The sequence below is a fragment of the Protomyctophum bolini genome (assembly GCF_963924005.1).
Source record: "Protomyctophum bolini genome assembly, chromosome: 22".
Taxonomy (NCBI): domain Eukaryota; kingdom Metazoa; phylum Chordata; class Actinopteri; order Myctophiformes; family Myctophidae; genus Protomyctophum; species Protomyctophum bolini.
In genome coordinates, this window is record NC_137883.1 from 7883696 (window position 1) to 7909282 (window position 25587).

The 25587-nt window shown below is 40.6% G+C and overlaps 1 protein-coding gene and 1 long non-coding RNA gene across 3 annotated transcripts in view; both read left to right on the forward strand.

The window, feature by feature from the left end:
* LOC308310198 overlaps positions 1-25587 on the forward strand; it is a 200911-nt gene that overhangs the window by 129248 nt on the left and 46076 nt on the right. The gene's annotated exons all lie outside the window — the stretch shown is intronic.
* kcnn2 (potassium calcium-activated channel subfamily N member 2) overlaps positions 8235-25587 on the forward strand; it is a gene marked incomplete at its 5' end in the record, with an annotated part of 33954 nt that continues 16601 nt past the window's right edge. Inside the window, 3 exons of one of the 2 annotated variants that reach the window (XM_080756366.1) lie at positions 8235-9026; positions 9953-10048; positions 25140-25558. In XM_080756366.1, coding sequence (XP_080612492.1) covers positions 8235-9026; positions 9953-10048; positions 25140-25558 — 1307 coding nt within the window. The remainder of the gene's footprint in view (positions 9027-9952; positions 10049-25139; positions 25559-25587) is intronic. The other variant, XM_080756367.1, reaches the window with a different exon arrangement.

A 25587-nucleotide genomic window follows, 5' to 3' on the forward strand; every position in this document is an offset into this window, starting at 1 on the left:
AATTATAGCAACAAAAAATAAACGACGGACAAATACTTATCTTGAAACAAAATCATTACTGTGGCTGTTATCACCCTAATTTAGCTTAAAGCTGAGAAAAATAAACAAGAATGACTGCCAGCTGCAGCAAGCTCTCGTTTATGAACATCTATGTTCAATTTGTGTGCTGGCTCATGTTGCTGCGTCTTCAAAGGCAGCCAATCATGAAAAGTCTCCACTACGGTCGCTACTAGATCGTACTAGCAAATGTAGTAGGCGCTTTTCAAGCACCTGGAAAAAAGAAAAGGGTTCCTCTCACTTCCCTGCCTCTTGGTCATGCCTTCATCAGAAACCCTGCAATGCACTGAAAATCTTGGCCATGTGGTGGCGGCAGTGCAGTGAATTCACATTCTTCTTTAGCATGTGTCCCTTCTTTGACCAACACAGCATACAAGCTTGCAGAACAGGCTTGAAACCCAGTTGCCAGTGGTCAGAACATTCCTGGCATTGGATCCTGGGAAGTTTGAGTCATGCCTCACATCTAGTCGACTGTGAGGCATGGCAACACTTGATTACCATGAATAATGGATGACTCACAGGTTCACTTTACAAGGACCTTTTCAGGCTGAGTCAAACACAGAATATATTGTTATTGGAGTATGAATTGGAGGCTGGGCACAGTGGGCAGTGTAATTTAAAAGGCTGAGAGACTTTTACAAGTTCCCTTTTATTTCTGTCGGAAGCACTTAGCTCACTGCTCATGTTTACAGCATATAGCAATGAATGCAGATGAGTGATATCTGAAACCGTGTAAACTATTGCAGTGGTCCTCAAACATTTTCATGTCAAGGACCCTAATATTATTATGTATTGCATTATTTGGCTGCGGTTTGATATAAAAATAAATTGTGCCAGGGAACACCAGAAGAGAATAATTGTGTTAAAAAATTCCAAAATGTTCAAAAATGAAAATGCAATAATAGCAGATCTACAAACTTGCAGGTTTAGATGCTTGAATTATTATTTCAAAACTAATGCTATTTTTTTCCCTCAGTTGTTTGATTTCAGGGCATATACATTAAATAATGGCATACTTACATTTTATGTGAAACACCCATATAGGACATAACAAAAGACAATGTATCGACATATACTATACTATACTATCTCTGTAGTTACAGGACGAGAGGTACAAAAAATATATGCAGATTAGTATGCCAGCATCAAAAGTAAGAACTCGTATAATTCTACTCCAGCAAGGAGGGAACTGCATACCCTGAATCAAGTTATGAAACAAACAAACAAACAAACAGACAAACGCGCAGTTATAAAATTAATAATAGTAGGCTCAATATCCCACATAAAATGAAAATAAATTATACACGCACAAATATGTAGTTTCTCATAATAAACATACTAAAACAACCCAGCTGTGTCAGATCATGTCTTAATACGCTCAAATTCAGGCTTAAACTTAATCAATCTGGAACAGCATGGAAATGTTAAGTTATTGTTTTTCAGTGGAAATCTCTAACTCTTGTAGCCACCTAGATGCCACTGGGGTACCTATACATGATGCCACCGGGGCATCTAGGTACGATGTTTGATGACAGTCCAAAAGCTTGATGAAAATACTACTTCGGCAGGTCTCTAAACCATCTGCTAGTCTGATAGACTAGGAAAGATACATGCATGAAATACAAACCCAGAATAGAGCGTGAACTCCTCCCATACAAGCCTTTTCAGTATCACAAATGACAAGTAACAAATGAACCAGCAGAACAGCAGTATATATCATTCTGGTCAGGGAAATAAACTGGTAACCTGGAGGTCAAACTCACAGGTGGGGGAGTGCTGTTATGCCCTTGAGCGAGGTTCTTAAGCCAGATTGCTTCAGTAAATCTCCATCTCTGCACAAATGGCTCACATGTCAAGAGTGAGGCAGCTATAAACACCCTCTGGATTGGGGTATCACTAAGGGATACAGCATTACAGGATTTGGATTGGGATCTATCAAACGATCTCGCCTTTTCTTCAAAGGTATTTTCATTTACTGTATGTCTTAAGATGTTATGTATGTAGTGTATCATACAGTGACCGTGAAAAAAATACTTTTAGTTACTCCACTGCGCCCTCTACCGATATTGCCAAGAGAAAACCCTCGTAAAAATCCCTTTCTGGCCAAAAAGTACCTTTTATACGTGTGGTGGGGGGGCTCAGAGTGCTTCCACTAAGGAAAGTAGGCTTTCTAATGACGCAACCCGCCTTTGTTTTGGTAAGAAGCAAAAACATTATTTTATTTACACTAAAGACGAGAGGCTGGTCTGCATTTATGCGAGCCCCGGAAGTCATCGGTAAAATAGCACTAAATGCAACTGCATTAGAGCTATGGACCAGAGCTACTCGTGGCTTTGGGATAAATGTTTGGTTTGGTGTGGTAATAATCTTAGCATTGCTTCCTCTTTAATGTGTAGGAGCACAGAGACACACAATAGTAGTTATTTACTTTATTTACCAGAATTATTCATCAACATCTTTTATGATTTATCATTGATGGAGAGTGATTAACTTAGGCCCTTTTCATTTTATATGTGCATGATTTATATGGCACATAAACTCAAGGAACATCATGGGAGCAGTATGTGTTACAAGAGGGATGACTGCCTGTCCCAACAACACTGCAAAGTCACCTTGGTTGTCAAGTCACAGTACAGGATAAATCTTGTATTTTAGGAAGCATTGTCGAGGGCAAAAGATGCATCTGCTGTAAATGTTGTTCACTGAATGCTAACTGGGCACCTCATTATTCATGACTGATTACACATTGGTAATTGTAAACCGGGGGATGGTTTCTGTTCATGTTCTGGTTACAATTCTAGGAACTAAGGAAGTAAACTGGTGTGCATTTTCACATGACCTGAACGGGTCGAACAGCTGTCAGTATTGATTGATTGATTGATTGATTGTACCTTATACCTGCTTTGGTGTGCGGCCTATACCTTTTTGAACTGAAGCCTCTTTATAGCCAAGCACCCACCGGCCGACATGCGTTACCCAAGTTCCTTTTTTGGTTACAATTCTCCCCAGAAATGACGTGCAGTTCTCCCCAAAAATAACAAAATATAGGACCAGTATACTCTCAAGTTCCCTGCAAGTTACCTGGTTGACACTATACAGGCAAGACAATCAGTCGAAATCGGCATGGAAGTCACTCAGGCAGGGTTCTGTGACATCATCCTCAACATTTTCTGCTTCCCACCCCACATTCTGCCCACAACAGACTGTGCTCTTTAACCTGTCCTCCACCCTCTTGACAGTCATCAAACAATGCGGTGACCAGCATTTGCCCCCAGACCTCTTGTCAGTGGAGAAGAGAAGGTACTGTATGGAGATTAAATATATTCAGCTGCAAAACATCAGAAAGCTATGCGGTCTGACAGCCCACGTGTAAGCCTTATGGCAATTTTTTTGTCATTTATACTTCATCATACCATACCATATCATACTATACATCTGAGTCATTCACAAAAATCTGATTTCCACCTGAAAAACATTATTTTCAGTGAGCGACACAATTCTACAGTAACATTTGTTGCCAACTTGCCCTGGTGCTCACTTTAAAACAACCAAAGTAGCCAACTTTTACTGTTGCAAAACGTCAACCATCACTCCTCATTCCAGCCAGGAAGGATAAGGTCACATTCACATAATATGTCAATGAAGTCAAGCCCCGTCATTCACAATAACACTCTTTGAGTGTAAGGCACTATAGTAGAGTGCACTTAAAGGTCACCTACAGTTTGTCCACAGAGCAAATCACTTAGTGGATGATGAATTCATCTTGAATAATCTTAGACTGTCCTGGAATTACTCCTGACTGCTTCATTTTTCTTTTAAACATATGTTTATTGATTTTTCTTTACAACACACCGTTTGGGAACCACTGGTCTACAGTAAAAGATAAGGGCGCGTTCGGAAATACAGCACCAGAGCGCACTCGCCTATTAGTCTGCATTGCACAGTGCGCTCGGTGCGCCATTTCCGAACGTGCCCTAGAAGACATGGTCCATACAGTTTACTCAGAAAAATCCATAGTTCATTTAACTCAGTGGAACATTGACCTGTCAGGTGTCAATAGAGTAGGTCCTCATATGCAAAGGCTAGTTTAAGACATAGTATCGACCGACAGTATGCACTTTACATGTATTGCTTATTATCTGTTGAAGGCTATCTTGTTTAAATATTTGCACTTGGGCAAATTGTCAGACAGCACATGGAGAAGGACTAGTTTTGCTACAGTGTACAATTATGCTGAAGATGTTATACTGTCTGAAATAAGATTGAGGACATACTATGGCAGCAACTATCGATGCTTTTCTTTTTTTCTTTTTTTTTGGAAAATCAATTATTTGTCATTGATTAAATCGATCGGTTTGATTAAGTGTTACCAGCCAGTACATCGTGGGACGGCCTATATTACTGTGTATATATATATATATATATATATATATATATATATAATATGTTACGTAATGTAGGACTTTGCAAAATAATTATGTATAATCATTAGTGACTGTAGCATGGTTTATAGACCGTGCTCTCTTTAAAGTGGTAATTTTGGGCAGGCTCTGAATTAGGAGGAATGATGAAGTACTGTGAACTCTCAGTAAAGAGGTTGCTGAGGTCAAGGATGGTCCTGACTCCTGACCTTAAGGGGATCGTTCATCCCCAAAATGACTTTTTTTTCCTATTGATTATTTCTCACCCCAATGGAGACTTTTGGTCATCACACCAAAAATGTGATGACCAGCAGCGGTTCCGGTAGGAGACAAAAAGGGTCTCCTTAAATGTGTCTCCTACTGGAAACACTAGTCATCAAATTATTGGCTTAGGAATGCAACACAAATATCCATGAATTCAAGTCTCCATGGGGTGAGTAATCGATAGAGGGGGAAAAAAACATTTCTCAACATTGTGGTGTCAAGCACCCAACAAATCTGAAAATATCTAGTGTCATAAGAGAATATAATAATATGTTGTTCACATTTTTTCTAAATTGTTCAAATCTTTCTTTCATGGAAAATATTACCATCTGGTCAGGGTGAAGTGTTGACAATGTGTTGAGGAATATTCGAGCAGAAAAACAGCATTACAGATCACAGCATCAGACATCCTGGCAGCCCATTCGCAGCAGACATCTCAACGAGGTGTTAATTGTCTTCAACAATTGTCTTCTTTATACCCAGAGATGCTAGTCGGACCAGCTCAGTGGCCTTGGAAGACTGCATGGAAGGTCGGGCTTCGATCCCCCGGCAGGGTCATACAGTACCAAAGACTCCAAAACTTTGGCCCAGTGCCTCCCTGCTTGGCACTCAACATCAAGGGTTGGATTGGGGTAAGTCATACTAGGCCATATCCAAGGGGTGTACAGTATGTGTACATCATGTCCAGGGGGTGTACTTGTACATCAAGCTGCCTCACGCTACAGAAACGGAGATAGGCTCCTGCCCTATGGGCCTCGTCATGGCTTGGCATGGCTTACTTAAGGTATTCTATATCAGTGGACCCCAATGCACCCCCCAAATCATGCGGGGACCCCGACCCGGCAGGTTGAGAACCACTATTCTAAATGGTCATAAATAATGCTAAAGATAATAGACTCCACAAGAAAGATTATGCTGACTGGTCAGGTTGAGAATGTCCATGTACGTAAACACTAAAACAGATTGTGCTGACATAGTGTATATCCAGGCCATGGGGGGGAGGAGTCAGTCGTTGGATTGACAGCTGCAGTCAAAGAGCTATGGCTCAAGCCTCAAGAACAGTTCGATTGAACAGGAAGCGTTTTCAAAGTATTGGCATTCTAAATTTTCTGTTACACTTTTCAAGATTTTTTTGAAAATGGCTGTACTGCAAGCTCACGTCACATTGCAACACATTGTTGTGAGCGAAAAGCCAAAGAATAAAAAAGGGTAAAAGTGCATGGTTAAACTGTTTTTGGACCTCCTTAAGGGCCTCTAGTTCTCTCAGTTTGAGAACTACTGTGTTATATGACTGGTGGTTAATGCACATACATTTGCCCTATATATATTGTCTATTCCTACCTGGGTAAAATTAAGGATGTGTGTAGTTTAGCAAGTGTGCACAATGAGGAGAAGAAGAGGGTATTTGGGGAGGTGGGAAATATATAAAACAATATTATGCAGAAGCTCAAAATATGCCAGGTTCGTTTTTAACCTCTAGAGGGAGCAATACGCTGTGACGTTCACAAAAATATCCAGAATAGAATAGCTAGAAGGTTTTAGAATAGCCTACAGCTCCATCTCAGCGAATTAGAATATTGTGTAAAAGTTCATTTTCTTCTGTAATATAATTCAAAAAGTGAAAATTTCATATATGTGAAGCATTTAAAACCTTTTTTTGTTTTAATCTTCAATCTATCTGAAAATAGTGTGAATGTTTTACGACTCGAGACCATGTTGCATTTTTCTCGTCTCTTCGCCTGTTCGCCCCCAGAATAGGGTTCACGTGGTGGTTAATGTAAGGCTATACTAAAAGATTACCTTTAAATTGAAAATGTAAAAAGTGGATGATGTCATATTATTGCATTTATTGGTAGCTTTGAGTTGTAAGTACAACCTCGCTCATACTATCTTTAATGGGAAATTGAATGCATGCACTCACACATGGGTAAGGTAAGGCTATATATATATGCTTTTTTTAATGCATTCTATTTCTACTGGTTTCGTGGTTTGACATGAGTTATTTTCAATTTGAGCTTTTGTGTCATTTCACTGGACGTAATTTATGTGAGTGGATTGAATTCTACTACCACAGGACAACATACACGTTTTCTAGAGGGCTTAAATTATCCCTATTCCCTAGCCTACTAAATCCGTCTCGCAATGTAAGAAAGGAAACATGATTTCGACTGCGTTTCTCGTGCTCGGAGCAAAACGTGCATTTAACTGCTTGGGGCTGGGCTGGCGTTATTAGAACAGTAATAAATAATAATAATTAAACGCAGAAACTTCCGCTTACAAATGTTGGAGGCACCACGTGGTGAGCGGCTTTCGCCTATCAGAGGCAAGTGCGCATTGCGATCCTGTGCAGATTTTCTTTTTTTTTAAAGGGGAGGTAGTGATGAATGAAGTAACTTTCAGCACCATGGATAGCTCCGCTCGCATATAGTATGAACCTCGCCGCGGCAAAGGCATGTGTTTTCTATTTCATAATACATTTACTTGGTGGATTAACATTCCCAGATAGTTGAGATTTAAAAATAATAACAAAAGGAGCTCTATAGTCTGGCAAACCATGATGAAGTGTTATATGTTAATAGCGCTGATTAAATATGTTGTTGCATGCACCACCCATGCAGGACTATAGTGGATGATTGCGTTCGGGGCTGTTTTATGGCTCCCCAGATGCTCAATTTCGAGCAGTTGCCCATATTTCCTCCGGGTGATATAACTCCTCTACTCCATTTATAACACAGTCACCAGTCCAGCATTCACATCAATCTGTGGCTGCAGAGCAGACCGCGCATATCTGTGCACTATATAGTCACATGGTCAGTGGCCAATGAATGTTGCCCTGGCCTGAGCCAGCGCATATGATGAATGAAATAACCATCTTGTAAATCAGTAATGACAGCCAGCTACGTGTGTTTCCTATATTCAATCAATAAGCAGCAAAACTGTAAAGAACTCACGAATTGCTCATATGCAGCCCTATATATAGTCAAAAACTAAATTGTAGGCTATAGTAAAGGAATGTATCAGGGGGGGGGGGGGGGGGGGGGGTTTCAATGAAAATTGAAAACTATAGTTTTAAAGAAGCTTTATTAAATTGTATAACTTACTTCCAACGTTCATTTTGTGTTTTGTGTTTGTGTTTTATGGCAAATTGTTGATTATCATTTCTGTTTGGGAATTCGGGGTGATATAAGTTTGCATTTGTGTCCGAAATGTGCATGCTTTGGCCTATATAGTTGCCTATAGGCAGTGATTTGGTTTCATTAATTTTTTTAAAGGAGGGCTTGGCGTCACATTCTGTGGTTGCAACCTGCTCGTCGTGACGTCAAGCCAGTTGTTTTGGACCCCGCTTGGCCCGATCGCGGAGGTATCACTTTACATTCCCTACCGGAGCCGAAATGGGTCTATTCGTGCACCGTGTCTATCCTCCCGTAACTACCATAACGCCCTTCGGTGGGTGCTCTGTGGTACCCGACCGCTGCTGCTTTCTGCACTGACATGGAAACCCCATTGCAGTTGCAGAACGATTTCTTCCAAGAGCAGCAGTTCCAGCAGCACTGTAAGTACCAGCACTACTGCGGGCAGGAGGAACGCTTCGCCAGTAAGCAGCAACACGACCAATGCTGCACCTGCAATAACTCCACCTGCGATGCCAGAAAAAGCCTCGTCTTCCGCGGGACGTCGCCGACCACCGTCGGAACTTTGAGGACCCCGTCCGTAACGTCTTCCAGGCAAGGTTGTCAGTATAGCGTGTACGAGTTCACGCCTTCCAGTCATGGTAGCTCAACCAGGCAACATCAGCAGCATCCTCAGCAGCAGCAGCAGTGCCACAACAATCGGCAGCAGCGGGGCAGCCTGGGCAGCAGCAGCCACAAGGAGAGTAACTCCTACAATGAAATAGCCATGAGCAGCTGCAGATACAACGGCGGCGTAATGCGGCCGCTGAGCAACTTGAGCTCGTCCCGCAGAAACATACACGAGTTTGATTCTGAGTCCCAGCCGCTGCAGCCCGCCTCAGCCGCAGACGCATCGGACACCCTAGTGTCTAAGCCTGAGAATAATTCCACTACACTGATGCCTTACGCATCGGGAGACGGAGGGGGTGGCCACGGCCACAGCAGTGACAAAAAGGCAAAGAAAAAGAACCAGAACATTGGGGAGAAGCTCGGACACAGAAGGGCCTTGTTTGAGAAAAGGAAGAGGCTCAGCGACTACGCTTTGATCTTTGGAATGTTTGGGATCGTTGTTATGGTTATAGAGACCGAACTCTCCTGGGGAGCCTATGGAAAGGTGCGTAACTCAATCTATGAGAGCCGTGCCGTGCGGCTCCATCTAGGTCAGAATTAATTTACTGGCATGTGACGAGAGCGAATAGCCATAAACTTCTCGTAAAAGTGGTTGATAATAGTGCAAATGTTCCATTTACGTTTATAGGCCTAATAACTGTATTATATAGCCTACTTCTAGATAGATTAGAAATTAAGTCTGACTGTCTGAGGCGCATGCAACATATTCTCTGTGTGAGAGTGCGTTTGAAGAGCGTGCTGTCATGGAAGTCGGGCTGACGGAGTTAGAAGTGTCCCACCATGTAAGTGAAATCGCCCCCACACGTGCAGGCCCAGCAGGCCCAAATAGGAATGGGGAACCTATTGCCACCAAAATGTGGATCGCCCTAACTGTCATTAAGACATGTGAATCCCGGCTTGACTCCTTCAAAACCGCTCTCAAAGGGCATCTACGGACGGCTGCAATTCGAAACTGCATGGCCATCGTAAAATCTGAATCCCCTGCACCCACCCGGGCCTGTTCCCCCTTTTTACCTCCTTTATGATGATTTCCTGTTTTTGGCTATATAGAAGTCAAGTGTATATTTGTACACTTGACTTGTACTCTAAATGTTATGTTGAATTGAACAAGTCTTGTAGACAAGTGTAATGCTTTATGGTGTCGTCCACTGACCACTCACATGCAGTTAACAGTTTTTGCATTGAGTTGTGCTCGAAATTGTACTGTAATTCTGCAAAACTGCAATACTTCCATCAATCAATTAACCCTATAGAGAAAATGTGTCGAATTGCAGAATTCGTCTCAATAGAAATGGATATGCACATTGAGTCATCATACAAACAATATTTGAATTGCCTGCAGGCGCATAATGGATTTGTGTTATGATCTGTGTCTTGTATATGGCTATAGTGTGTTTCTTCTTTCCCCAGGAGTCCTTGTATTCTTTAGCTCTCAAATGCCTGATCAGCCTCTCAACAATCATTCTGCTTGGGCTGATCATCATATACCATGCAAGAGAGATACAGGTAATGGGCCATTTTATTAATTTTTCTTATTTACGCAGAGTCTGTCATGCCTTAAACTGTACATATACTGTTTAACAGAAAAAAACTATGTGTCTATTTATGTATGATAGGCCTTACTGCACATTTCACCAGACCTGCAGATTTATACTCTCTGTATTATATTGTGGGTTTAAGCAGTGGTGGAAAGTAACATTTACTTAAGTATACTGTACTTAAGGACAACTTTAGTTTTTTTCAACCAAGGTTCATGTTTTAGGTTGTTATTAGAGAAAGTAAAAGATGAGTGTTATTTGCTGCTTTCTTTCGGGGGCGGGGGCATTCGAACATGGGGCTAAATATGTATTTTATATAGCGATTCATTTTTATTATTATTTACTATAGTCCTACTAGACCCCAGGAAATTACATCTGGCCACAAAAGATCACAAGATCTACTGAATGTGAAGGGGGTGACAAACTGACATGTTGAGCCATACAACACAGTATGGCATCCCCCTGTAGTACCATCATTCAGTAGATCTTGTGATCTTTTGTGGCCAGATGTAATTTCCTTGGGTCTAGTAGGACTATAGTAAATAATAAATTAAAAAAATCGCTATAAAAAACTGTAAAAAAATAAATATTTAGCCCCCGCCCCCTGTCAAAAATAGCTAAAATCGCACACTGAACACTCATCTTTTACTTTCTCTAATAACAACCTAAAACATGAACCTTGGTTGAAAAAAACTAAAGTTGTCCTTTAAGTAAAGTTTATATGTGTAGTTTATACGTGAGTATTTCCTATTTCCAATATGTTCACTTCTACTCCACATCTCAGATTCAAATATTGTACTTTTACTCCACTACATTTATTTGAAAACCTTAGTCACTAGTTTTTCCGGAATTTTACCTGTAAAATCTGAGTACTTTTCCCAACACTGCATGGATTTCAGTTCAGGAATACTTGTTGTGTTAGACCTGTTGTGTTCTTCTATTGTCTTGCTGGCCTTACTATATAATTGACTTAATAATTGATATAACAAGTTTTGCAGTTTTACAATATAGACTATGGCTATTTCTTAAGCAGATTCATTGCAAATTGACATAAAATGAAGAAATATAAGGCATTTTATTGTGTATACTCTTCCTGTGGTTTAATGACACCCTCTTGTCATTATATGAATATCATATGCCTATACATTCAAACACCCACAGTATTGGCATCCCATAATCTATGCGATATGTTTGTCCATTGTTGTATAGTGAGACTTCATGTATAGTTGTGGTGTTCACATCATCATTTGAACCCCATGCATAATTGCACAGTTTACTTTTCATAAGACTTTGTCAAGAATGTTCCCAGGATTTTCTACAGTGTTTCACGGGATTGATTAATTGTAGACTGTCAGCTAACTTGAACTAGTCCAGCACAAAACTCAGTGTTAATATGACCTTGCATCACAGCATTGTTGCATTACTTTAACAGGTTTCTTCCTGCAGTTCAGTATTGATGTGTCTGTAAGAGAGCCATTCAATTAATTGTCACTTTTCACAAGGACAACCGAATGTTATCATAATTAGCAATATTCTGAATTAAATTCAATGGAAGGGAAATACAGTTCCCCCAAATAATCTAGTTTCTGAAGCTTGAATAAAGTTACGGTTGATCTTTGTAATTGAAATAGTAATTCAAAGTATATTGAATTTACTGAGCCAGCTAGCTGTCAGACAGAGACCGTTATACCGTATTCCTTTTATTCAGTTGATTGTAAAGTGTTAGGAATGTTTGTGGCATATAGACTATAGACTTGTCCTCTGTTGTAAAGTGCAGAAAATATAATGTTGACATTGACTTTTGTACTGTTAGCATTGATATTGATTAACTTTTCTTGACTACTGTGTATTTGACTCATTAGACTCAAAGGTTTATCAGTCATTAAAATAGCTATTCAGATGGCATACCTTAAAGCAAAACCTTAATTGAATTCCATGCGTTGAATAGGGTCAACGTGGGTCAACGTGCAACAAGACATATCACGCCGCAGGGACGACGCTAAAACCGCCTTGACCCTTTGGTGGGGTTAGGGCTTTAGACCCAAACTACACCAATGCAACTAGTCGCAACTCCTTGCAACAAAACAGTTTTAAGGACATGTCACACCAATGCAACTCATTGCAACTGCCATTAATTTAATGCAACTATACATGCAACTACTCGCAACCGTTTGGTAGCAAGGAGTTGCATGGTGAATCATTGGTGTGGTTTATAGTTAATACATCTCTTCGCCAAAACTAACGTATCTACAAGCATGATCTACTATTATTGCAGAATGTTCACTCTAGAATATATAAGGACGTTAGGGTTCATATGGTTACGACACGCTAGAAAGGCACAAAGGGTCATTTTTAACCATAACTAAGGTTTTTTCAGGCCCTTAGCCAATGGCATAGCTGCTTATATGATATAGAATGTGTAGCATACATGCTGAGTGCATATCCATCTTTTCATCTGTCATCCTTTAAAGCCTATATATTTGAATTCTATACTAATTGTAAACGGCACTATTCACAGATAGTGCTGCTACGCAATTACCTTGACAGTTCAACAGAAATATAATATAATACATTATTGATTATTGTAATATGTTAGGGCATAGTGAATCCATTCATATTTCAACGGTCCATCCGTTCTTTCTCCAGTGCAGTGTTAGTTCTCGAATAAGAGATTGCCAAACGTATTTGCTGTGCATTCAGTTTCTGTGGGCTATAGTTGAAATGTATGCAGTAAATCAATCTTTTCAATACCAATCAATAGCTTAACCACTTAAAACCCTAGTTGATCGCCCATCGGATTCCAGAGGGCTCGATACTATAGGCATGCCTCCTGTTCTCACTCTATACTTTATATCTTCGCTGAAATAGCCGATCTACAAGCTCGCATGTGTCCTAATGCTACGTGTTGTGATCTTGTAATTCTGCTATTTTTTGCAGAATGTTAGCCCCATAGAGATGCTATGTCTATGGACCAACATACTGTAGCATAAACATTTTAATTAAAAAAAACCCATTTATACTAGATGGTAATTGACTCGGATTGGTCAAGTTATAACCCATTGTATTTCATGTCAGGGACCCGAAAAATGATCTGTAATTGGCCGCCGACCCCATCTGAAAATATGTTGTTCCAGGGACCCCCCCCAGAAGCAAAGGTTTAGTTAAAACCGTTCGCTCTGAAAATATATTCTGTACTGTACAAGCCCTCCTACCTGGCCTGTGTGTGTCTGTGTATTAGGCTGTGCAACAGTGACACTTGGTGGTGAACAAACGCTATAACGCTATTTTCGTTCTCGGACACAGCCAGGGACACAGCCACACACACACAGCTGTCTATAGACGAATCCAGGAACGGGTCTCATGGTCGCAGCTTACGTATTTCCTGTAGGCGGACTCGACGTAGCTGCGGGGTTTAAACCCTCACCAGGCGCACCTATTTAGTCTGACTCGTCGTTCGACTTATTCGTTGTGTCGTCCGCATATTCTATGATGGTGTTGGAGTCATATGTGGCTGTGCAGTCATACGTGTACTGTACAGGGAGTAGAGGAGAGGGCTCAGCACACATCCCTGGGGTGCTCCAGTGTTGAGAGTCAGGGGGTGAGATGTGATGCTGCCCATTCTCACCACCCTGTCGGCTTGACAGGAAGTCTTGTACTGTATCTTACCACATTTTACCACATGCTTTATTCATGTGGTGATAGTGATACAACAATTGCATTCTTGAATTGGTCAAACAAAGCACATTTGAATTCCCCTTGGAGAATGCTTCTACAAGCTGGTCTTTTATTTAACCATCCTGGTGCCTTTTAGAGGAGCCCGCCCATTGGTCCAACAGCCCATTCAGAAAACTAATACTAGAGTTGGGCTTAGTGACAATGCATGGTGTTTAGGATTAGCGTTATGGTTAGAATAAAAGAGTGTTTCAGAATAAAGAGTGATCGGACGAATGCCCTGGCACCCTTTAGACCCCAACCCCTCTAAACTGTTGAATCCTATAATTGATCCTTGCCAATGCCATGTCCCAGGCCTTACCTAGTTAAAACTATAGTTTCCTTCTATCATTGTTCAGAATTAATCAACGTTATTCTCATATCACAGGTGTAAAACACTGGGTGGAAATTGTTCTTGTGCCAGGTCCATTGTTTTTGTTATTTCCATAAGCTAAAGAAGGGAAGAAGAAGTGGGTGGAAGGGGGAAGAGAGATCAATAAAAGAGAAATTAATGATCTACACATTTACACATACCTGAGGTAAGACATGAATTGCTCCTGACTTATTCAACACTTTCAAAACACTATAAAAGAAGCCCAAACTCAACCCTGAAGATCTGAAAGTTTACCAACCAATATTCAACCTTTTCTTTCTCTCACCTGCTGTAATGGGAAAACTGTCATAGTCATAAGATGAGTTACTTTCTTAGGTCAAATTATCTGCGATTAGCTGTCAAACAAGAGTACAAGACTATAAATTCTTGTTTGCCTTCGATTAGTGCACCCTCCATTGCAGCTGATGACATCTTACTGAGCATTTATAACATCTATTTGATTTGTCACAGTACCGATTGTCTTAGCAGTTTTTCTTGTAGGTAATGAATTGATCAATTTGATCTAAAGAATACTTACCTCTGCACAGGGATCAATTCTTGGTCCACATTATTTTCACTTTCCCGTACCTTTCACTTTCCCCTAGAATATTACCCATAAATGCACTGTTCCCTTTCACTCCTCTGCAGATGCTAACGTTGTTGTTGAGATCGGTAGGGAAATTATATTATTTCACTATACTGAAATGCCAGTCATGCTTTTGTTTATTCCAGACATTATGGTAAGCAATCTGGTGATGATGGCAATATTAAACAATCTCTGCACCAAAAACGACTCCACACAAGTATTAAACGTATACAAACTCAGCACTCTGAATATTCATGTAAAGAAGACGATATGATCATAATACCCATGCCATAGTCGCTCACTATTTCTCCCTCTAAACACTACACATCTCCCTACATATTGATTTCAAAATCCTACCTTTAACCCATGAAGCAGGTTTCCAACGTCCTTTCCTTTCCTCTCATAAGGGTGCTTTCAGCTGCCCCCGCTACATAGATTGTAATTGACCATGTTCCTAAAGATTGCCCTGTACTCTCATGAACACGCACGCACACAAGGAGTCCCCAAAAACCCACAAGCATGAATATCGTTGCTGAAACCTCATCTCCATACCCTACTCTACTGTGTCATACTACATCAGATTCATCGCACAAAAGTAGCAGATATAGGCTAAATCTTTTATGACTTTTATTACGTCTAATGTATTCTGGTTGGTTGATCTTGTCAAGTTATTGACTTCACGCTGAGTCATATTGACTTATATTTAATAACCACTTGAACCCAGCACCTTTGTTCTGGGGGAACATTCACCAAACATGGCTGATCTACAAGCTCACAACACATCACATTGTGATGCGATGTGAGCTTGTGGCACATACATTTTGATATAGCGTAAATAAATTGAGCACAGCTTAGGTCAGGTTTACTAAGTATAGATGGTTTAAGTGGTTAAATGAGCATGGAACCTCCCATAACAGTCTGATGAACAGTGGTGCAATCTGGAAAAAAACAGCACCCTCTGTTGTTTGTTATCTTTGAATTTGCACAGAATCTGTTCTTGAGAGATTAGCAGTGGTGTAAAGTAACTAAGTAAATACTAATAGTACTGTATTTAAGTACACCTCTCACAATGAGATCGGCTATTTTCAAAATATTTTGTTCACATTTTGAACTTGTGAAATGGGACATTCTGCAATCTGAGTACTTTCACTTTTAGTAAGTACATTTTGATGCCGATACGTTTGTACTTTTTCTTGAGTACATTTTGAATACGGGACTTCTATGTGTACATTGCAGTATTTACACTTTTACTTAAGTAAAACATTTGTTTTTTGCTTTAGTACTGCATCATGATTACTCTAGAAGTGACTTTGACCAAATTTGACGCATGCACATGAAAGCTGCTTATTGCCTGCATGGGTCCCTCCAGGACATGGAACCCACCCACTTCATTCAGTCTGATATCACGCTAAGCTTCTTAAGCTTCCTAGCTCAGTTATTTATGGTCAAAAAAAGTCCCATCGGACAAAAAACAAATGTATAGGTTTAGCACAGTAATTGTGGAGCAGCAAAGCTGTTGCGCATACTTTTCCTTTGATGATGTAACTCATTTTGCCCTGCACCAAAAAATGGATCACGTGCATAACATTTTGGTGTGAACTAGTAAATGATCAATCCCATACCTAATATTAGCTATGGCAATGCAACTAATCATACTAGTCTGAAGCTGTTTTTACCTTGTGGATAAAAATCGGCTCCCTAAATGAAGTGCCTCTATAGGGACTTATTTCATGCATAATGTCCCCAGTTTATTATGAGCCTATTAAAGTTATATTATCACATTTGTCGATATTAGTTACGATACTGTCAGAGGATAACATCCTAAGTGCACTATACAGTTTTGTGTGTAAGGGCAAGTTTGCATCTGCAGTGAAATAGATTATGCATGCACATCCATATGTACGCACAGATGCCTGTCAAATGTATATGTGTGTACAGTTGCTGAATGATGAAGTATTTCACCACACGTCTCCCTCACAATCCCTTAATATGTATTTTCTTGTCAAATTATACGGTGAAGATTGCCCCCTCACGTTTTGACAGTGTGCAATGCAACGTGCAAGTTTCTCTCCCAAAGTTTCATATTAAAGTCACACGAGCCTGAATACACCAGCTGTGATATGATTACTGCAGGGATATAAATTCATTAACATTGACTTTGACATGCATTAGTCTACGGACCCCCATTTTATGACATTTCTATATCTGGGACCCCCAATTTATATTGTAAAATCAATGTTAATTGGTTCCATTTGTACACTCTCAGAGTTACAGACCAATATAAGGGTCCATTTGGTTCCAAACTATCATTTAGCTGGGGCCCCCTTGGAACTCCCTCCCTGGGGGTCCCCGAACCCCACTTTGGGAAACCCTGCTGTAGGTGACCTCAACTAAGCCCATTGGATATATTGTATATACCATTTATCTAAAGATTTGTCCAGACTGCGCTATACATTCTGTCTCTAGATTCCCTCTCTTTTCCCCAGATTGTTATCTAATTGGTAATGTTCTGTACACCCTGCTGTAACCCAGCAAGCTTCAAAGAATGTCTAGTGCATCTAAGTACAATGCTCCATACTCTATGATACTGATACTATGTCTCAGACATCTGTTGTTCACAGTGGGTGGGAGATCCATCAGAAGGAGGGTGCCATGCAGTGTTGTCAGGCAGCATTACACCCATTGTCATTCCCATTGATGTCCCGAACGACTCGAGTCAGCTGTTTCTTTATACTGGTGGCTTTATTTCGTGCAAACTCCCTCTCCATGGCCAACGTAAAAACAGACAAAATAGAAACGACAGTGATCAGATTCAGAACAACAACAAATGAAGCATAAAGCACATAAACATAACGAAAATCATGCACAAACAAAATATTCACCTCGCTGGCTGCACATATAGGGATCAAAAGGGAATGAAGGAAGGAACCCATATTTATGAACATCGAAAACACCAAAACTGAAAAGAAACGCAATCGATAAATTAGACTCATGATTAAATAAATAAAACGTACAACTTCAATCTTAACAAACAACTCAAACAAACACAAAACGAACCTTAACTGGTGACACCCGGCTTTCCCAACCCTCCGGTCTGCATACTGCACATGGCGGAAGCATGCAATGCTTGTCAGCCATACTGACTTGAAACCATATACTGTATATGGTCATGAGGCCGGAAATGACGTAATTAAATTGCCTATAGCAAAGTAGAAAATAAGAATAACAAATAATGACAAAAACATAATTATGGAAGCCAAACCCATCTTCAGCAGTTCTCTTGGCTGGTTGAGGTGCTACTGTATATATCACCGCTGCGCTGCCATATATATCCAGTTAAAGCCCCCAGTGATTCTCAAACTTGTGTGTGTGTGTGTGTGTGTGTGTGTGTGTGTGTGTGTGTGTGTGTGTGCGCGCGCGGCCATTGTTTTCTGTGCGTGCGTGCGCATGCGTGAATGTTATGCACATTTTATACTGTAGCACTTTGGATGAAGGTGCTTTAGAAATGCACCATTTGCCATGAATGCACCATTCATCTGATGGATCCATAGCATCTATCATTTTACAACTAAGTACAGCATATTCAAGGTGTGTGTGCTATCCAAAAGGGTTTAGCTTGTGATTATGAGCCAAATAACTACTTACGGTGCTACTTAGCACCATTTCGTGTGCATATTGAGCAGAGATAAAACATTTGGAAACAGTGAGTGTGGCTTTGATTTGATATTTGTACTGATATGAGTTCAGAGAAATGCTTTAAGCATGTTACTGCCCTCCATAAGATGGTTTGTGTTCAACTGTTCATCATATCCCCAAGACAGTCAAGACATTTACAAAGCTTTCTTTAAGGCCTATACTTTTTTCAGATTTTGGTTTTTGTTCTTTTATTTTGTTTATTGCAAATTGGGTTATTTAATAGGGATGAGATTCAATAAGTGAAAATATAACTAGATAGCTCTGAGTTTGCAGATCTGCTATTTTCACAATTTCTAAAGATAGAAAAATATAATTCATGTTTCTTAAATGTTTGTTTATTATGTGAAATATTGACAAAGACTAAAACTAAAGACATTTTCTCTATGATTATAGTTTGTTTTTTACTAGCAATAACCTTGCATCTGAATTACTTTGCTGTTGGGCATTTGCATGAATGCCATTGCTACCTCTTCTTCTTGTCGCACAGTGACAGCTTTGCTGAGGTTTCAAAACATTCTTTGAAAAATGTTCCGTCTCTTTAGTGATAAATGCTTCCCTTCACATTCAGTAGATCCTGTGATCTTTTGTGGCCATAATAAACAAATCGCTGTGACATTTTGTTAAAAAATACGTATTTGGAGATCCGCCAGACTCCCACATTGAACTCTTTCAAGTCTGCACTGAAAAGACATTTGTTCACTCTGGCTTTTGGCATCTAGTTTTGTTTTTAGTTCTTTTGTCTTGTTAAGTGTCCTTGGGTTTCTTGAAAGGCGCTATATAAATCCAAGTTATTATTATGCATGAGGAGTCCAAGCTGCTTCTTTTCACCTGACAGAGGGGGATTTATCCGGTTGGACGTAGCGCGCAGAAGGAACACGTTATTCCAGCCAGTTCCTTTCCCCTCCATCAGGCGCCCCGGCTGGCCAGGGGGAGGTATTTTTAAAGACCAGGATTACTGCATGTTTTTTGTGAGGGTACCTAGTACCTACCCTAGGGGACACAGGGAGAACATGCAAACTCCACACAGAAAGGCCCTTTCATCAACCACGCCTCGGGTATGGGCACTGATGACGCGGAGGAGGGAACACGCCCCCAGCACCCACAGTGTCCCCAGCGGGAATCGAACCCAGGACCTTAGCTGTGAGGTGACAGCACTACCGACTGTGCCACCGTGTTCCCCAAAAAATACGTATTTAGCCCCATATTCGAATGCCCCCGCCTCTTCTAAAAAATTACTAAAATCATTCAAACTAAAGTATGCCGCAAATGAGAAAAGTTGAACCCTCAACCTTTTACTTTCTCTAATAACAACCTAAAACATGAACCTTGGTTGAAAAACGAAGTTGTCCTTATAGCCACTTCATTTTGAATTCCGGGACTTCTACTTGTAACACGAGTAGTTCTATATTGCAGTATTTACGTAAAACATTTGAGCACTTTTTCCACCACTGCGGTAAACGCATCTGGTTATATCCACCTTTGCCCACTGTCTCCAACCTGCCCCTGGGTGGTGTGTGCTGCACGGGGACAGGCAGGTACAGGTACAAGCCTCATCAGTGTTCATTATTCACCCAGTTGCAACTCTTGGGACAGAGTGTATACACATGACATGCAACCAAATGCGGGTACATTTTGGTCGCACTCTCAGTGTTGTTAAATGAACACTGAGGATTTGACTGTGCAGTTGTCAATAGATACGGTGTAACTGCAAGGAGATGCTCTGGCATTTCTTCTCGCAGTGAATCTGTACCTCCACCCGAGATGCCAGACAGGAGTCGGATAACCCACCACATGGCTGCTGACCTCAATGTTTTCACTCAACAAACATGCTTTCAGATGCAGAGATACTCGGCCCCCCGAACACGTCGAGAATCCCAATGATCATTAATTGATAGGGTTTGCTATACACCTTGTGCGCGTGACTCGAATATGTATAGAGGTTTATATTTTCGTCCACGCTAAACCCCTTATGCCTAAACTTCTTTGCCTTTTTTTTGTTTACTATTTTGAAAAAAAAAAAGTATGGTTAAAATAACCAATCTACATCAACACATTGTGTCGATGTAGATTGGCTATTTTAACTATTAAAAAATGTTTTTTAAAATAGTAAAAAAGGCTAATAGGGATAAGGGGTTGGACGAAAATAGAGCCCTATAGTAGTAAGACTCGAGTATCTTATTTTGAAGAACCGCTGCGTGAATAAGGAAGATGTTACTGTCATTTGAATCTGGACTGAAGAGATTATGTCATCATGTGCTAATCTGGTTGTGCTGAAGAAAAAAAACGAAAACTACCCCAAAATGTGAAACCTCATTCCAACGGAACCTTTTCCAACTTACCATTTCCAGAGCAAAGTGGTTCACTTTGATATAATAAATAAACCATTTACATTAATTTCTACTTGAGCTGAACCTCTCAACCTAATTCACTAATGAGATTGATCTCTACGTCCCCACATTACACAGATTAAATATTGAGCTGGACTCCATTAGTAGTATTGAGCAGATTGGAACGAGCTAGCATCACAGGTGAGCTTCTTCATTCTGTACAGTATGAGGGATGCTGTTAGATACAGTACTCTAGTCAATTGTTTCATCTGGGTAATAATGTCATCACGGTGACACTGTAACCCCCGACATGTACGGTATACAACTTCAGAGTGCTCTCAGTGATGACGTTTTTTGACGGGCAAAAACGTTTTTTGTGTTTTTGTTTGTTTTGTTTTGTTTTTCTTTTCTTTTATAGATTAATGCCCTGTTACGCTGTTTGTGTCACTTTCATTTCCTGAATTGTACCACGTTGTGAGTTTATGTAGATCCTTTCTACGTGCGACACCGTCACACGACGGAGCATAAATTATAGGCTTAACCAGCTCTCTGGGAGTGTTAATTCAACTCTGAAGGCCTGTAAGGGTCCATTTGTATTTTACTGTGTAGTTTGGCCTTGGTTATAATTGGTCACCCAATATGCTCTTTATGTTCCGACATCTATTGTGCAATGCTAGTGCTTGGTTTGTGTGGGACGTCAAGTGTATCAGCTAGTCTCTCATAGAGGAACTTGATGCATGTGCATGTGCATGTGCATGTGCATGTGCATGTGCGTCTGTCTGTCTGTCTGTCTGTCTGTCTGTCTGTCTGTCTGTCTGTCTGTCCGCCCGCCCACCAGTCCATCGGTGTGTGCATGTGTGAATACATGTTGCCAAAATGCCTACAGTACTTAAGATACAGTACAATACATACAATGTACCAGTTAATTAACTCAATGCTGTGATATTAAATATGAGCATCAGTGGGCCCACTCTTTTTGAGACTTGAGTCTCTAATAACTTAGTCATCACTCATCAGACATCACAATCCTCCACACAAAGTTACATTTCTAATTATTATTCCCAGCAAATATGCCCCCCATTATAAGTATTGGTTCTGCCTCTGGCATGGAATATATGCTTAACGGTAAAGAGCCCTTCAGTATTGTATTTCAGGTCAGCCATTAACATAATTGCTTTTACCCACCAAGTAGGCTTTTCTTTCGCAGCGCAGGTTTAAATGTTTAATTACATTGTTTTGAGGCATCAAACTTTTGTACATGTGACAGGACAGCGCTGTTCCCTCAAATACAAAATGAAAGCCTTTCACGGTGTGCGCAAACAATAGATGTGTTTTGCTGTTTTCACAGCGTCGTTCTGGGGAGTTGGAGAGCGTTTGTCACAGTGCAGCTTCTGTTTCCATGTCTAAATTACACTCCCTTGGAAAGCTTAACAAGAAGGGCCCTGGTTAGAGTTACACACATCTCTGACAGATGTCAGTGTCTTCGAGGAGCGTGAGGCCTGATCTATACTTTGTCGTGAGGCCGTGTCCCACGCTTAAAATGGCACGCTCACCTGCAAGCTCACAGTGCTCGCGGCTATTTCTGGCACTATATAATTAAGCACTATAGTGAGAAAAAGAGCAACTACTTATGAAACCTTTAAACAATTTAATTTAAAAAAAAAACATTTATTGTGGCTTTATGGTGCTTTTCAGGAGCTGTTCTGTTTTCGCAGGAATATGGTTTATTTGTAGAAAATGCTGCATTGCTTGAATGTCCACACTGTTTTCGTGCATTCACGATTTGTTTGCGTTGAGCTGCCAGTTTTCTCTGAACAGCGAGCTACCAGTTTTGAGTGGTTCTTGTTTGGCTTGAAAATGGCTATGAATTAGCATTTCTATGAATAATCAAATGTCTTTGTGTTAACATCACATCCCTGATTCATATTTAATCTGCTTGACAATCTACTTCACGCGTTGTGAGCTTGTATAGCTTGTGTAGCTGTTTCCATTGAATGTTGATGGTTGTATGGGCGCGCTATAGAATCAAGGTGCTTGTGAAATCATAAGGCTGTGATGTGCGGGTGGCGCCGGCATCATTTTCTGTGGGTGTACAGTAACATACTGTATGTCATTTCCTCATGGCTTTGATCCACAACATGATGAATGAAAGCTTTCTATGGCAGCAGGAGATAAGATGTACTGTAATTCCATTTCAGTCATTCAAGATTTTTATGTAATATAACCTCCACATATACAAGTCACTCATCCCATTATATTACAAGCAGTTGGACTTGAAATTCGGAGTTAAACTTAAACATCCATGCTTGTCAGCAGGATGTCAAGTAAAAATGTGTGACTTGTTCGTTTATTTATTAGGCCTTTTTTGCTCAGAGACGGCTGAAATATTAAAACGTGTGCAGTCAAATATGGTCTGTGAAGGCATACTTTGTTTTTCCACTTTTGATCAATAGTTTATGCATTGCTGGATCAGTGGTTCTCAGAGTGGGGTTTGCGATGCGACTTTGTGAGTTGTGTGCTTATGTTGATCTGCTATTTTCTAAATAATCGTGGACATTCTTGCAAAAGTTCAATGTTTTTTTTAAACTATTTATTGCATTTTTCTTTTCTTTTTACAAACAGACAATACAACAAAACAATACATAATACATCAGACAATACAATACAATTACTTAAAATGAAAAACAAACAAAACAAAACAAGAACATACAGTACATACATATATAAATACAGTATAATAAAATAAGGACACTTAGAATGGTAACAATTGTGATGCAGCCAGAGGACCTTGGAGTGAGGCAGGAGGCGCTTCAGCATTGCTTGTCATAAAGAGGAGTTATTTGGGAAAATGCAGTGGAAGCTAACATAGCCTGATAGTGACGAATGTGCAGTGGTGGAAAATAACTAAGTGCATTTACTTACCCATTCTGACCTAAGATCAGATTCAAGAAAAAATTCTACATCCTGACAGTTTTCTGAAAAAGCTATGTTTCTATGTCAGTCGTTCTTCTATTTTTCAAAAATAGCAGACCTGTATACAAGCTCGTAGCGCGCCCCTCGGTGGTGCGCTATGAGCTTGTAGATCTGCTATCTTTCAATAGCTAAAGCATACTGTAACATAATGCTAACACCAAAAGGGGTTCCCGCCCAGAATGGGTTAAGTATTGTATAAATATGGTGTAGAGGTGCTTTTACTTTACTTGAGTATTTAACATTTTCAATACTTATACTTCATACTCGGAGGCAAACATACGTATGACTCCACTTTATTGTAGTTGACCATGGAGGTCTTACACTGCAAAGTCCTGAGTGTGCATTCGCTGTAACTCTCAAGGTTAAACGGACACTCTAGATTTTGCAGTGCACTGAGCAATGAATCCTGGACCTGATAGAAAGTGTTAGATTGGATTGAAAATGATGGAGGGAGGGGGAGGAAAAGGAGAAAAAAAGAGCAAGGGAATGCGCCAGAAGACGCAGAACAGAGTGATAAAAACCTGATTTATAATTCGTCATGCAATGGAGTCATGTGCCGAAAATAGACGGTCAACAAGCTCACAACGCGTCACATCCGCAGCACGTTGTGAGCTTGTAAATCGGCTATATTCGACACAATGGTGTTGCATGCAGGTATATGAGAGAGGGTGGAAGAGAGTGATGAAGATGAGTGAACTCCCCAGTGAAATGGCCAACCTTCTGGTCTGTGAGAAGAAGCTATGCTAATGTGGTGATGGCAGATGTTCTCATCAGTATTGAAGCTGAAAATGTTTGCGACATATACGCTCCCTTACCCTTGCAGTTTGGCTGAAAGGTTCGCTGCTAATATAACACTCGCTAACTAACAAAACATGTTAATTGACACTTTAGACTCCTTGTGACTTATTGTAATTAAGGTTTAAATATTTATACTAATATATTTTTTAAAGAGGGACAGGAAAAGACCAACACTTCAAGAATGTTCTTTCTTGAACTGTCACATGCGAGCATTTCTATATGACCTGATTATGCACCCCAATTATTTGGGCTATTTAACAAGAGCACAAACTATTTCTCTCAATTCTGTTATTAATATTTTGACCAATAATGATCTGCTTAAAAGTTCACTGGAGTTTTAGGGCTCTCTAGTCTATACTGTAAATAGCCCCCTTACTGTTTTCTTGCTCACAATGCTTTGCAACACGTCACATTGTGAGTTTCTATTTGCATGGATGTTTGCGCCCAGAATAGGGATGCCATGGGTTCCAGTTTGCAACCTAACCCATTCTGGACGGGAACACCTTTTGTGTGTTTCAAGGATTTATTATATTTTAGCTATTGAAAAAGTAGCAGACCTACAAGCTTGTCATTTCGCTTTTCCCCCCCGCCGCAGTTATTCATGGTGGACAACGCGGCCGACGACTGGAGGATAGCCATGACCTACGAGCGCATCTTCTTCATCTGCCTGGAGATCCTGGTGTGCGCCATCCACCCCATCCCGGGGAACTACACGTTCACGTGGACGGCGCGCCTGGCCTTCACCTACACGCCGTCCAAGACGGACGCCGACGTGGACATCATCCTGTCCATCCCCATGTTCCTGCGGCTGTACCTCATCGCGCGCGTCATGCTGCTGCACAGCAAGCTCTTCACGGACGCCTCGTCGCGCTCCATCGGCGCGCTCAACAAGATCAACTTCAACACGCGCTTCGTGATGAAGACCCTCATGACCATCTGCCCCGGCACCGTGCTCCTGGTCTTCACCATCTCGCTGTGGATCATCGCGGCGTGGACTGTCAGGGCGTGCGAGAGGTGCTTATTGTCGGAAAATATGAATAGGA